This window comes from Aedes aegypti, chromosome 3 (genome assembly GCF_002204515.2).
Source record: "Aedes aegypti strain LVP_AGWG chromosome 3, AaegL5.0 Primary Assembly, whole genome shotgun sequence".
Taxonomy (NCBI): Eukaryota; Metazoa; Arthropoda; class Insecta; order Diptera; family Culicidae; genus Aedes; species Aedes aegypti.
In genome coordinates, this window is record NC_035109.1 from 292152689 (window position 1) to 292166920 (window position 14232).

The 14232-nt window shown below is 42.7% G+C and overlaps 1 protein-coding gene across 1 annotated transcript; it reads right to left on the bottom strand.

The window, feature by feature from the left end:
• Nucleotides 1-621: 621 nt before the first annotated feature.
• LOC5573628 (zinc finger and BTB domain-containing protein 17) lies at nt 622-14232 on the bottom strand. Its single transcript, XM_021851482.1, has 6 exons — nt 13957-14232; nt 13777-13896; nt 12497-13144; nt 1392-1496; nt 1194-1329; nt 622-1131 (listed from the first exon to the last, which is right to left on the bottom strand). Exons 1-6 carry the CDS (start codon nt 14059-14061, stop codon nt 698-700), a joined length of 1548 nt encoding a protein of 515 aa, XP_021707174.1. The 5' UTR covers nt 14062-14232; the 3' UTR covers nt 622-697.

Genomic DNA, 14232 nt, shown 5'->3' on the forward strand with positions numbered 1-14232 from the left:
TCATCATCAAGGAAGATGTTCAATGCTTCAACCAAAGGGGTACCAGAGGAGTCCGCGACACGTGTAAAGAGGAAACGCTCAGAAGCTGGCAGCAGGAATGGGATAACTCCACTAAGGGTAGATGGACCAAACGGCTAATACCAAATGTGTCAGATTGGTATGTTAGCAATCGCAATATTATAGAGGGAATGTGTGCGGATGCCCAGTGCTGGAATGCAGTAACTACGGCTGTCACTCACATTTGGGTTTATTCTACGACTGGCGTGAGGTGACAATTGTCGGTGTCGTATAGCGAGGTGACAATTCTCGACTCGAGTGAAGTGACTCTCCATTTGATTAACACGGCGAGTCACTTCACTCGAGTCGAGAATTGTCACCTCGTTATACGACACCGATAATTCTCACCTCACGCCAGTCGTAGAATGAACCCAAATGTATATAGCGTTGATACTTCCGACAGCTCTCCACTGACGCTGAGCAAGGGCGTTAGAAGAGCCAGACCGGAAAGCCTTCGGTATTTTAGAGCATTACCTACCAGATCGATGTCGACGACCTCGAGGAAAACCAAGAATCCCCGTTAAGTGAATAACTTTTTGCAATGATTTCTTTGCATGCAAAAACTCATTTATTGCCACTATCATGCTCTCTTTATTCGATAGAATAAAATAAATACCTTTAATCTTAAAACCTAGCACACTCAAACCGAATGATTGACGTAGTCCGGCATCGGCGAATCCTGCGGAGACTGCAGCTGTGGCGGTTGCTGCTGCATCTGCGACTGTGCCAATGCCATCATCGGTGCGGTTGTGGCGGCAGCTGCAGCAGCAAGAAGAATGGCCGAAGATCGCTGCTGACCCAGGTTCGGATGCTGATAGGGCGCTCCAGCCGTCGACGGCTGTGGTTGCTGCTGTTCCTGCGGCATGTGCTTCCGATGGGTCTTCATGTGGGTCTGCAGTGCTACCGGCTGGATGAACCGTTTGCCACATACGCGACACTCGTGCGGCTTCTCGCCGGTATGGGTCATGACGTGATGCTTCAGGGTTTCCGCCTTGCCAAACGAGCGGTCACAGTAGGTGCAGTTGTACGCCTTGATACCGCAGTGGACGATTTTGATGTGGCGACTCATGTTGCCTGTCGAGGGTAGAAATTGGAACATTCATAATTTGAAAATTTCTAAGATTTGAACAACTCACCAATGTTGGAGAACACCTGAGCGCACACATGGCACGTGAATTGTTTCTCGCGTGTGTGATAGTTCATGTGGACCGTCAGCTCGTGACGAGTAGTTTTCTTCAGGCCACACAAGGGGCAAACATGATTTCTGACGCCCTGTTGAAGAAATTTGCCTATTGCAATTAAAACGATTTGCGCATTAGCATCAATAAACTCACCTCATGTCTCATCATGTGTTCTTTCAGCTTATGGGCAGTCGGGAGCTTCTTATTGCATACTTGACACTGGAAAGGCATGTCCCCTGAGTGGATGTAGTTGTGTTTCTGCGGAGAGGAAAACTTGGTTTAACAAGAAACCGTAACTAATAGCAGCAGCCACCCCACACTCATAAATTAATTAAAGGTCATTAAAAAAAACAATGAATAAAAATCATCGGGATCTTGTACAATTCTGTATCATTACTCTGATGCTGTGAACTATAATTATTTTTAAGATCATATCTAAAAGTTTGTATTTTACGTAAATGTGTCAATTTCTGCAGAAATTTAAAATTCTTTTTATTCCATCCATCAGGATTCCACCCCATCTACACCCTGTATGACATTACCTCAGTTCACTGCGATTTGGGGTAATGGACATTTGAGGAAATGAAATTAGGAATAATGGCATTCAGGGTAATGGGCTTCGGAGAAATGAAATATAATCGTGGATCAGTGCGAGAGAAGGGACTCTGTTCTTAATCAAACCAACCCATAATATACCAATCCATGCATTCATTCATTTATTTAGTTAACATCTTAACAGATAACACTGAATCTACAATTTCAGGCCACAATACTCGGATCGTGGCCGCATTTCTCCATCCTCGGTTCTGCCCTATGCTCGCCAAATCGATGCGCACTTGATCCGCCCACCTAACTCGCTACGCTCTACGCCTTCTTGTACCAACCGGATCCGACACGAACACCATCTTTGCAGGGTTGCTGTCCGGCATTTTTGCAACATGCCCTGACCATCGTATCCTTCCAGTTTTGGCCACTTTCTAGATACTGGATTCGCCGTAGAGTTGGGCGAGCTCGTGGTTCATCCGCCACACACCGTTTTCCTACACACCGCCGAAGATCGTCCTAAGCACCCGACGTTCGAAGACTCCAAGTGCTTGAGGAGGAGGAGGACTACCGACCTTATGAGTGTTTTGTACATCGTGCATTTGGTGCGGGGGTGAATCTTTCTTGACCGCAGTTTCTTCTGGAGCCCATAGTAGGCACGGCTTCCGCTGATGATGCGCCTTCGTATTTCCCGACTAACATTGTTGTCAGCCGTCAACAAGGATCCGAGGTAGACGAACTCGTCCACCACCTCGAAGGTATCCCCGTCTATCGTAACACTGCTTCCTAGGCGGGCCCTGTCGCGCTCAGTTCCGCCAACCAGCATGTACTTTGTTTTCGACGCATTCACCATTAGCCCGACTCTTGTTGCTTCGCGATTAAGGCGGGTGAACAAATCTGCCACCGTTTCAAATTTTCTCCCAATAATATCCATGTCGTCCGCGAAGCAAACAAATTGTCCGGATCTCGAGAAAAACGTGCCTCGATTGTTAAGTCCGGCTCTCCGCATGACACCTTAAGCGCAATATTGAACAACAGGCACGAAAGTCCATCGCCCTGTTGTAGTCCCCGCCGAGACTCGCCCGAGTGTTCGCCCGAGATCTTCACGCAGTTTTGTACACCGTCCATCGTTGCTCTAATCAATCTTGTGAGTTTTCCGGGAAAGCTGTACTCGTCCATGATCTTCCATAGCTCTACACGGTCAATACTGTCGTATGCCGCCATGAAATCAACAAACAAATGGTGCGTAAGGACCTGGTACTCACGGCATTTCTGGAGGATTTGCCGCACGGAAAAGATCTGGTCCGTTGTCGAGCGGCCGTCGATGAAACCTGCTTGATAACTTCCCACGAACTCGTTTGCTATGGGTGTGTAACTTGCAGGCCCTGTTACTCCCAGCCTAGATGAGACCCCCGTCTCCAAGCCTCAGGGTCGGCGCTACGCTCGTGACACTCCGCGAAAGAAAACACTTGTAAATTAGCTCAAATAAAACTCCCTCTTTTTTCCGGTCTCGGTGCACACTTATATTCACACTTCCTTGACGTCCTACTTCCTTTCTCTCTCTCTCTCCTAAACTTTCCTTCTCTTTACTTGCGTCCGTCCTCAACACCGGACGACGCCTCCCACTTTCTTATTTTACTCCTACCTTAAAATTTCTTCACTTCTTCGGGGCCCCGATCACTGCAGCACCTTCTCCGCTGCCCCTCCACCGACCGCTCAGACTTCTCCTTCTCTTCTGGCCAGGGCCGACGATGCTTCCTTCTCTCTTCTTCTTCGGCTGCAGCCTCTCGTGGACCTCCTGTGCCTGTCCCGTGCGCCCCTCGAGTGTGGTGACGGACTCGAGGCTTCAGTGATCCGTGGATTCACTGGAAAGCCTGGGTTTCCAAGCGCAACTGGTTGTCGTTCTGGGGTATAGGTCTTCACGGACTCACTCCTGAATCAGCCGCCTAGGGTCAACGCAGGTAGGTTACGGTGGAATGGCTCAAACCGCAATGGCGTTTTTAAACAAAAACCGCGAGGTCCTGTGGGCACGACGAGGGTTCAAAATGGTGGGTTAGGCACGATACGGTCGAACTAGGTTCAGGGTTATTTTGGGACGGGATTTACCTGGATGTCCAGATTCTCACTCACTTCCTCTCTTATTCCTTTTGAACTATCTTTCCTCTTAAGATTTTCACTACTTGAACTTTATGCAACTGCTGTAAAGCGCGACTGTTCTCGTTGAAGATCACCAGACTTATAAAGTGTCTTGCTGGTGAACGTTGACCCCGAACCTTTGGCCGTTGACCCATGTCCATCTACGTCATCGATCCGCCGTACTAGCGGTACTACTCTCGTCCTTCTATGGGGTGGAGCTGTGTTGACTGCGTTCGTGGGAGTTTTCGGGACATTCCACTCTAACCTATCTACAAACGTTTTCTTTTTCTTTACAATACATTTACGAAACTGAACGCGACAAATCTCATCAACACTAGACATCATACTGACACTGGTTACAGGTGATAGACGACGGAAAAGAATCTGGGATAGCACATTGTAGGCGGCGTTTAGGATAGTGATTGCACGATAATTTTCACACTCCAGTTTGTCGCCCTTTTTGTAGATAGGGCATATAACGCCTTGCTTCCACTCCTCCGGTAGCTGTTCTGTTTCCCAGATTCTGACTATCAGCCGATACAGACAAGCGGCCAACCTGTCCGGGCCAATCTTGATGAGTTCGGCTCCGATGCCATCCTTGCCAGCGGCGTTGTTGTTCTTGAGCTGTTGAATGGCATCCTTAACTTCCTCCATCGTGGGAGCTGGTTGGTTTTCACTGTCCGCTGGGCTGACGCAGCCATCGCCTTCGCTGTCCTGACCTTCTGTGCCTGTTTTCTCTGCGCCATTCAGGTGTTCATCGTAGTGCTGCCTTCACCTTTCGATCACCTCGTGTCCGTCCGTCAAGATGCTCCCATCCTCATCCCGGCACATTTAAGCTCGCAGCACGAAGCCTTTGCGGGATGCGTTGAGCTTCTGATAGAACTTCTGCGTTTCTTCAGAACGGTACAGCAATTCCATCTCTTGGCATTCCACCTCTTCCAGGCGGCGCTTTTTGTCCCGGAATAGACGTGTTTGCTGTTTTCACTTCAGTCTGTATCGTTCCACGTTTTGCCACGTAACATGCTGCAACATTGCAGCCCGCGCTGCAGTCTTCTCCTCTAAAACCTTCTGGCATTCCGCGTCGAACCAATCGTTTCTTGCACTCCGTTCCACATATCCGACAATGCTTTCGGCAGCGTCGTTAATGGCTGCTTCGACTGTCCTCCAGCGGTCCTCAAGAGGGGCCCTATCGAGCTCGCTCTCATCCGGCAACGCTGCCTCAAGATGCTGCGCGTACGCATTTGCGACATCCGGTTGTTTCAGTCGCGCTAGATTGTACCGAGGCGGGCGTCGGTACCGTACATCGTTGATGACGGATAGTTTTGGGCGCAGTTTCACCATCATCAGGTAATGGTCGGAGTCAATGTTAGCGCCACAATAGGTTCTGATGTCGGTTATGTCGGGGAGAAGTGTCGTCCATCGATCAATACGTGGACGATTTGCGATTCTGTCTGCAGAGGTGATCTCCAGGTGTACCGATACGGGAGGCTGTGCTGGAAATAGGTGCTACGAAAGGCCATATTCTTGGAGGGGGAAAAATCTATTAGTCGTAGGCCGTTCTCGTTCGTCAGCCGGTGGGCGCTGATTTTTCCAATCGTCGGTCTGAATTCCTCCTCCTGGCTAATCTGAGCGTTCAAATCACCTATGATGATCTTGACGTCGTGGCTTGGGCAGCAATCGTACTCGCGTTTGAGCTGCGCGTAAAATGCGTCCTTGTCATCATCAGTGCTTCCGGAGTGTGGGCTATGCACGTTGATTATGCTGAAGTTAAAGAATCGGCCTTTGATTCTTAACTTGCACATTCGTTCATTGATCGGCCACCACCCTATCACGCGCCTTTGCATATCACCCATCACTATAAAAGCTGTTCCCAGCTCGCGTGTGTTGCCGCAGCTCTGGTAGATGGTATGATTACCTCTAAACGTTCGCACCAATGCTCCTGCCTAGCACACCTCCTGCAGCGCTACGATACCGAAACCGCGGGTCTTCAGTACATCGGAAAGTATGTGAGTACTTCTAATGAAGTTGAGAGATTTGCAATTCCACGTACCGAGTTTCCAATCGCTAGTCCATTTTCGTCGCTGAGGTCTTTGCCGATTGTTCCGGTCCGTATTCTCTCGTTAACGTTCCCCAAGCAACCAAAAGTTCGGATAAAAGGGCATGTTTGGGCTTAATCTGCTCCCTTTTTAAGTAGTTAACCGAACTTTACAGTTTACATAAAGTTCGTTTAAGTTTGATTGTTACCTTCAAGTACAAAAGAAGTTCAGTTCAAACTTGTTCTGAACTTTCAAGTTGTTGATGAGTTCATAAATTACTTCTCTGAGAATGAAGTTCATTTAATATTCATGGTGTTCTCTTAATCAGCGAAAAAGTTTCACTGAAACTAGATTTGTACCAAAAGTGAACTCTGGAGTTCACTACTTAAGTACAATCCGAACTATTGGTTGCTTGGGTCCTGTGCTGATGTCTTTTTACGATTGGCTTGCAGGACCTGACACCAACCCCCTAGATTTCCGGAGGACCATTCCCCCTAAATGTTAGGAGAACCATAGTGAGCAGTTTAGCTTAGAGACCCCCCCTTCCCTGTCACGGCCAAAATTCCCACCGGGGGTTGGTTACCCGATCTTCCCCAAGGTTACTCGTACCCCGGTCAGTATCACAAGGAGATAGGGATAGGAGTTGCTGGGCAAGAGGCTAAGGACCGCACAAAGGGGTCTATTTTATTCCTGCAGGTACGCGAGGTACCAATGGTACGCCATGCCCAGCCGATTACCGTGCCGAGTCACAATTTTATGTAGATCGTTATTCTCTCACCTGACTGTGGTTTTGGTTCAATTACCGAACAACCAGATTAAAAAACTAAAGATCGTATCTAAATGAAAAATTAACTATTCGGAATGGAATCAGCGGATCACTTGCACGGATGATTTGCACGTTTTCTTTTCTCTGGTGACAGTTGCTCCAAACGTCAGTCGTCGGAAATCGACACCAACTTCACTCCGTGGGGAGCAACGTATTCTTCGACAGGTCTGCACATAACGTGGTGTATGGACAGGGGCGGCGTACGCACGTAGAGTGTAGGCAACAGGGATCCTTTGATTTTGGCACTATTATAGAAAATATGCGTGGAAAACAGTGAAAAATGATCAATTTCACCCGAAATTGTGGTACACTTAGCGATATCCAAAGTTTTCCACAGAATGTCTTCCAAGAAAACCCGCACAGGTTAATTCTGGAGTTTATGGTAGAATTTGTTCAAGGATTTTTTAAGAAACCCGACAAGAATTTCAATGCCATTTCATGTACGGTTGGTTCCATAGAATAGCTCCAAAAGTTCCTCGAGAGGATATTTGAGTGAATCTATTAAGAACATTTCGAATAATTCCTTAAATTCAACCTGTGTTTCATTATTAGGTTTTTTTCAGATTTTTTTTCTAAGAATTTCTCCAGCATTTCATCCAAGGATTAAGAAACATTTTTCAATTAATTTCTCAAAAAATACCAATGGAAAATTGAAAAGTTCATTTACGGTTCCACACTAGTTCACACCTGGCTGCGGTCTCGAACAGTTTGGTCATTCAATTTGAACACAATTTTTTTCCACCAGTGCTAACCATTATTTGTTTGCTTGTCACGCAGAAAAACATTTTCAAGGTTCTCATTCAAAATACTTCACACAAAGCTTCTGCAGTTATAAGTCCAATAAATCAGATGGATCAAATGGTTTCTGACCATGTTTAAGCTAAGTATGCTGTTTCGTTCAAGAAAAGTAAAGAAATTCCTTGACTGAAAGGGTCAAGAAATTTCCTACAGAGAGCCCCCTTTGAAGTGACATTTCTTCTCAACTGCGTACTGCGATCAGAAAAAAGTGATTTTCTTGACCATTTCTTGGGAGAAATTTTCCACGCATCGAGATAGGCGATTCCTTTTCTTGTCAGTAGCAAACCGGCCTTTAAGCCTGATTCGCTGCTGACAAGTAATTTCTCGGCCTATCTTGATGTATGGGAAATTCCTGCAAGGAATCGATAAAGGAAGCCCTTTTTTCTGATCGCAGTACGCAGTTGAAAAGAGATGTCAGTTCAAACAGGAGTCGCTGTAGAAAATTTCTGCAAGGAATCGACGAGAAATTTCTTTAGCGATTCCTTTTTAGTAGCAAACCAGGCTTTAAGGTAAAAAAAATATTTTGCAAAGGTTCTGGAAAACATACGCATCAATGAGACTAAATGAAACGTTTCTTCAAAAACTTCAACAGTTGATAGTTTTTGTGACAACTTTTTAGCGTTTTGACAGCAGCCTGGCTGCTTGTTGATATCCAGTTCGCACCCCCCAGGTTTACACTACAGAAATTTCTTATGCAATCCTCCGGTTGTAGAAATCGTTATTCCTACACATTTTTTTAGGGACATCGCTCTGTTTTCCAGGAGTTCCTTCACAATACAGTGTTGCTCGCTGTCACTATCAACGCTTGAAATTTGCTGATTTGTACAGGCTGACTGTGATACAATTCAGATCATTCCGTATCACATCAACATCATGCTGTCTACTACATCACCAGTGCATTGATGGTGATAGACTATGGATATCACTGATGGGTTAAGTTTAGCCTTAATTTAAGTGAATAAAATGGCAATTTATCAGTACGATATTCATGATGGTTCTGCAGATGGATTTAAACTGTGTGTTGGTCACTGAAAAACATTAATAGCGTGGATAATTACAAGTGCATTGATTGTGATCTAGAGTGCGATGTCGCATCACTGCTGTTGGTTGTCAGATCAAAGTGATATTGATAGTTCGCAACTGATATTGATAGTTTTAGGACATCAGCTATCAGCTGATATGATTGACATTATGCAACTCTGCAATATCCTGCAAGATATTTTGATATTTTTTTTCAATTATCTTAGCAATAATCTTGAAAACCTTCAAAAGTTCTTCAAGAGTGAGTCTTTCTGAAAATCTTTATGCATCAAGGGTGACTTAAGAAATTACATAGGTAACTGTAACTGTAACAGAAGGTACCCTAAGATTTGCTGTAGAAATATGTCAAAAATTTTTCTCAATAATTTCTCAGCTTTCTTGAAAATTTCATTCAAATTTCCTTGAAGAAAACACCTGGAAGAATGCTTGAGAAAAATGTTTTGAAAACCTCCTTGCGAAATATCTTAGAATTAGTAAAGAATTTCCAAAGCAATCTCAGGAGCAATCTCTGGAGTAATTCCTGAAGATATACTTAGAAAAATGTGTAGTTAAAATCTTAAAGAAATTTTTGAGGACAATTTTGTAGAAAATCCTGAGAAATCCTTGGAGACAGCTAGAGAAGTTTCTGGTTGAATATTACTACATGTTTTAAACGGGAGTCTTGGAGGATGTTCCAGAAAAAAAATGATTGGAGAATCACCGGACAAAATCCTACAGGACTGAGGGCTTTTTCGAAAAATATCTGAAATAGTATATGAAGGAATTTCTGATGGAAGCCCTGAAGTATTTTTTGTGATAATTTTTGGAAAAATCTTGGTTTTGAAATTTAAAAAAAATGGAGGAATACCGTTTTGATTCATATTACGGACACTTAAGGCCTTAGTGAAGTATAACTTATCAAAAAGAATATAAAATAAATTATTCTGTATGATTCCTTCGCGTTATCGAGGCTTCAAAACACTTAACTTTCAAATGGTGGGTGAAGATTTTGAATTCGCATTACGAAAATTTCTAAATAAGTAGAAATGTGTGGCCTTTTCATGATTCTTATTCCGGACGCTACCTCACTTTTGTCCAGAGTTGCTCGATGTCACTATCAACGCTTAATATTTGCCAATTTGTACAGGCCGACTGCGATACAATTCAGATCATTCTGTGTCACATCAACATCATGCTGCCCATTCCATCACCAGAGTATTGATGGCGATAGACTATGGATATTAGCCTGGGACAGGGTTATACGAAAAATTTAGATTCTCGCTCCAGTCCACTTTTTGGACTGCATTTGGGTCCCATAACAAATGTGCAAAATTTCAGCTCGATCGGAGAAACTATATTTTAGCGCCAGCCGTTCAATGTTTGTATGGGATTTACTATGGGAAAACATACTTTTACAAAGAAAAATCGCCAGAGATCGCCCATTGTCCTCTATAAAAATTCTGAACACAGATCTTGAAAGGTATTTCTACGGATAACAACATTGCCGAAGACCGCAAAGCAATCCAATGCTTGGGAAAAAAGTTATTAAGCATAGACTATTCGGAAATTTTGGCCGATTTTGTTATTGTTGTTATTCCTTTACGTGTTAATCAACGTCGCCTTGCCAATAGGTTTTCATTGAATAACTTTTTGCACAAGTGTCCGATTGTTTCGCGGTCTTCGGCAATATTCTTCATCGTTAAAATACCTATCGAGGGTTGTGTTCAGAATTTTTATAGAGGTCAATGGGCGACCTCTGGCAATTTTTCTTTGTAAAAGTAAGTATTTCCATAGTAAATCCCATACAAACTTTGAACGGCTGGCGCTAAAATATAGTTTCTCCGATCGATCTAAAATTTTGCACAGTTGTTATGGGACCTAACTGCAATCCAAAAAGTGGACTGGAGCGAGAATCTAAATTTTGTCCCACACTAATGGATATCACTGATAGGTTAAGTTGAGCATTAAGGACATTATAAAAGGAAGCCACATAAAAAATGCATGAGTGTTGGTAAAATAAACTTTTTTTCCATATAGTGATTGTATTTGTTAGAACAAGAATCATGTTACAGATACCACCATAAGAACAAATTGTCAAAGTTTGTTTTGATTAGCTAGCTAAATGGCAGTGTTGCGGTATGTTCATACTGAATATTCTAAATTATTTGAAAGTTATTCAAACTTGATTTTTATCCGGATTTATTCCTATATATTGAAATGGAAAAAAATCATTCTGCACATTGTTTTAATTTTTGAAGCGCAATGTCTCGGAAATACGGCAAAAATATGTAATTTGTATGAATTAGTTAGAAACAATTCCGGCCCCACTGCTGGAAAAGTCACCAATACTACCACACAACATGACTGCTCATAGTTACCGTCGCGAGTGTTTACTCTCCGTAAAAGTGAAATTGGAATTGGAAAAATAAAGCCAGTTCAACGCGATTTGCAAGGTTTTTTCGGTATTTTAATCAAAGTTATAGAAAATTTAGATGTGCGCGGTTGTAGTGATTATAATTTTAACGATTTTTACCTTAAAATTATGCGTAAAAATACAATGAGAACTTTGCTGCTAAATTGATGCCATCAAGAATGGAGGAAGAAGCTGAAAGAAACGGAAACTGTGCATGGTTTGAAAAATGCACGAGCTACGTCTCCTAACTACAATTGTGCAACAAATTTAGTTTCAGTGAGTAGAATATAATCATGTGTGCCAGCTATAGCAGTTTCGCATCCCAATCTTAAGGTAAGAACCGTTAAATTCGATTCACAAGTTCGCATATTTTTGTCCAAACCAAATGTATGGCAAGAGGGGAGGAAAGGAGGGGAAGTGCGGTAGGTCCCATGTTAGACGCCATTTTTGGCCTTGCTTTATAATGTCCTTAAATTAAGCAAATAGAATGGCAATTTATCAATACGATATTTTTGGCAGTACTGCGGATAGATTTAAACTATTTGTTGGTCACTGAAAAACATTAATACATTGGACAATTACAACGTGATCACTTATTCTGCGGTGATTCTGATCTAGAGTCAAGTCAAAGTGATATTGATAGCTCGCAAGTGATATTGATAGCTTAAGTATATCAGCCATCAGCTGATATGATTGATATTGTGCAACTTTTGTCTTATATTCCGGACACTTTGGTTCGAATTCCGGACAGGTCTTGAAAATCATAAAGAGAGAAGTCAAATCATCAATTTATTTCGTCAATACACTAAAGAGATGTCTAAGGCAGTTGGACATTATAAATTTGCATAGATATCAGGAAAATCTTTAATAAAACAAATCTCGAAAGTATTTACTTTTTAACGGCAAAAATTGAAACATTTCGTGTGAAATGTTCCCCATACAAAGTAGAGTGTCCGGAATAAGAAGCTGTCCGTAATATGAATCAAAACGGTACCTTAGGAAAATTCTTGAAGAAAGAAAAACTCTCGAATAAATATATCAATCCATCAATCTCGTCGTAAGGTCATTAGAAACTAAAACAAAGTTTTAAAAATATTCTCAGAGAAATGTCTGGTCTGATCATACTATTTAATCCTGGTTCCTGTTAGGTTTTGTTTTGCTTTTTTTTTCAATTTCTGTTTTGTCTCTCTTTGCTCTCTTTTTGGTTACTGCTTGGGCTCTTTTTTCTTGAAAGGTTTCCAAATTTCCTATTTGCAAGAAACTCAGACATCATCAGCCCTGCTTCATGCACAATTTTTAAAATTATTGAAAAATATTTGATTCCAGAAAAAAAAAACGATTTTCGAAAAGTAATCTGGAATTCAAACAATTGAACTGATTCTGGATTTTTTTAGAAACTACGAGTTTAATCCAACCACAACATCCATACTTTTGGGTTGTTCATAACTGTGGGGTGACTGTAACCCTTCCCAACCTCCAAACCTACCTTCAAAGCCCCCGCCGTGGAGAACGTCTTTCCGCACTGATCGCAAACGACCCGCTTCTGCACCGGCTGGATAAAGTTCGGATCGTGTCGCCTCCGGTGATTGTTCAAGCCCTGCTTGGTGCTGTAGCTCAGGCCACAGTCGGGAAACGCGCACCGGAATTCCTGCTTCACTTCCGAGTGCTTCCGGGTCATGTGCAGCTTCAGGTTGTAGAACTTGTGGAACTCTTTGCCGCACAAGTTGCACACGGCCGCCTTCAAGCCCAGATGGGTTCTCAAGTGGCCCTGGAGCCGCTCATCGGTTCGGAACTTCTTATCGCATTGATGGCAGCCAAAACGCTGTTCCTTGGGTTCTTCACCCTTCTTTCGGCGCTTCCGTTTCTTCCTCTGCTTCAGAGGTTTACGGTCTTCTTCGCTTTCGTCTGAGTCATCTTGGTTAAAGTCTAGATCCTTCACATCCAACTGATCATCATCATCATCTTCCTCGTTGTTGTCATCGTCATCATCGTCTTCGAAATCTTTCTTCTCAACCTCCACAACCAGTTCCGGATCTTTCTGCTCGAAATCAAGCGCTTCCACCTTAAGTGGCAATACTAGTGGCTGGCATTCTATGGTTTCAGGACTCCGACGTTCAAAATCAATTTCCGCTTTCTGTAGATCGAATATTGTAAAGTTATTTGTGAGATTTTGTATGAAGTTAGATAAGCAGTAGGGTGTACCAGAAAAAAGGAAACAATGTTCGAAGAGTCATGGTGCTCCTAAACTGTGTCCCAGAAATAGGGCTCATGCTAGATAACAATTTAACAAATGTAACAAATATATAAAATGTCTTAATCCACTCATTAATAGAAAATTAACTTTGTCCTAAGAACAAGCTTTTGATCTTAAAGAAATTTTCAGACCGGCCATGCTGTATGCTGTACCAATATGGACTAGCTGTTGTAATACCAGGAAGAAAGCTCTGCACTGGAGTCAAAATAAAATTTTGAAAATAATTCTGAAGCTCCCTCCCTGGTATATTACTAATGTTGAAACACTGGAATAAATGTTAAATAAAATTATGTAATAATAATTTTAGACAAAAATCATTGCAATCTTCGATTGCTACGATTAATGCGTTATATATATTCAGTTAAGTTAGTTTAAGTGATTTGAATGCATTTTTTGTCTTTTATAAACAGGTGAAATCAGCTCTCCTGTAATGATTTTTAAGAAATATTTATCGATTTTTTTTTCTGGGACACCCTAATAAGCATATATCAACAGACTAAAAAAGGACTTACAATTTCGGTCAGCTTGTAGTGAACCTGAAGGCAAACCGATCGGAACTTGTTGTACTCCAGCAGCTTTGCGTGGCATGCCTCGCAAATCCGTTGCCTCTCGGGGTCCTCATCCGGGGTCAACTGTGCCAAATTGGGAAATGTTATTAAATTTTAGAACCACTTAACATCATTTTCACTTACCCTAATCGAGGTGAGATTGTAGTAGATGTCCAAGTACTTTTGCAAACTTTCGGTGAGGCGGGTTGGATCACCGGGTTGATCGCCGCAGGCCCGACACATCACCATCTTCACACGACCGAATCGAACTTGCTCCACAAGAATGCGGCCGTTTTTTCACGAAAAATTCATCAAATTTCGATGAAAATTTACGAAAAACTCAAACTTTTATGCTTTACAGCATAAATTTTGACAACGCTGCGTGTAAACAGACATTCGAAACGTCATGCTGATGCCGAA

Excerpts from the sequence above, each read along its gene's own strand:
- LOC5573628 (XM_021851482.1), bottom strand. The coding sequence starts at position 14,061 with ATGGTGATGTGTCGGGCCTGCGGCGATCAACCCGGTGATCCAACCCGC. Across the intron at positions 1,497-12,496 it reads CCACGGCGGGGGCTTTGAAG|AAACACAACTACATCCACTC; the intron begins GTAGGTTTGGAG and ends TCCTCTCCGCAG. Across the intron at positions 1,132-1,193 it reads TCAGGTGTTCTCCAACATTG|GCAACATGAGTCGCCACATC; the intron begins GTGAGTTGTTCA and ends TACCCTCGACAG.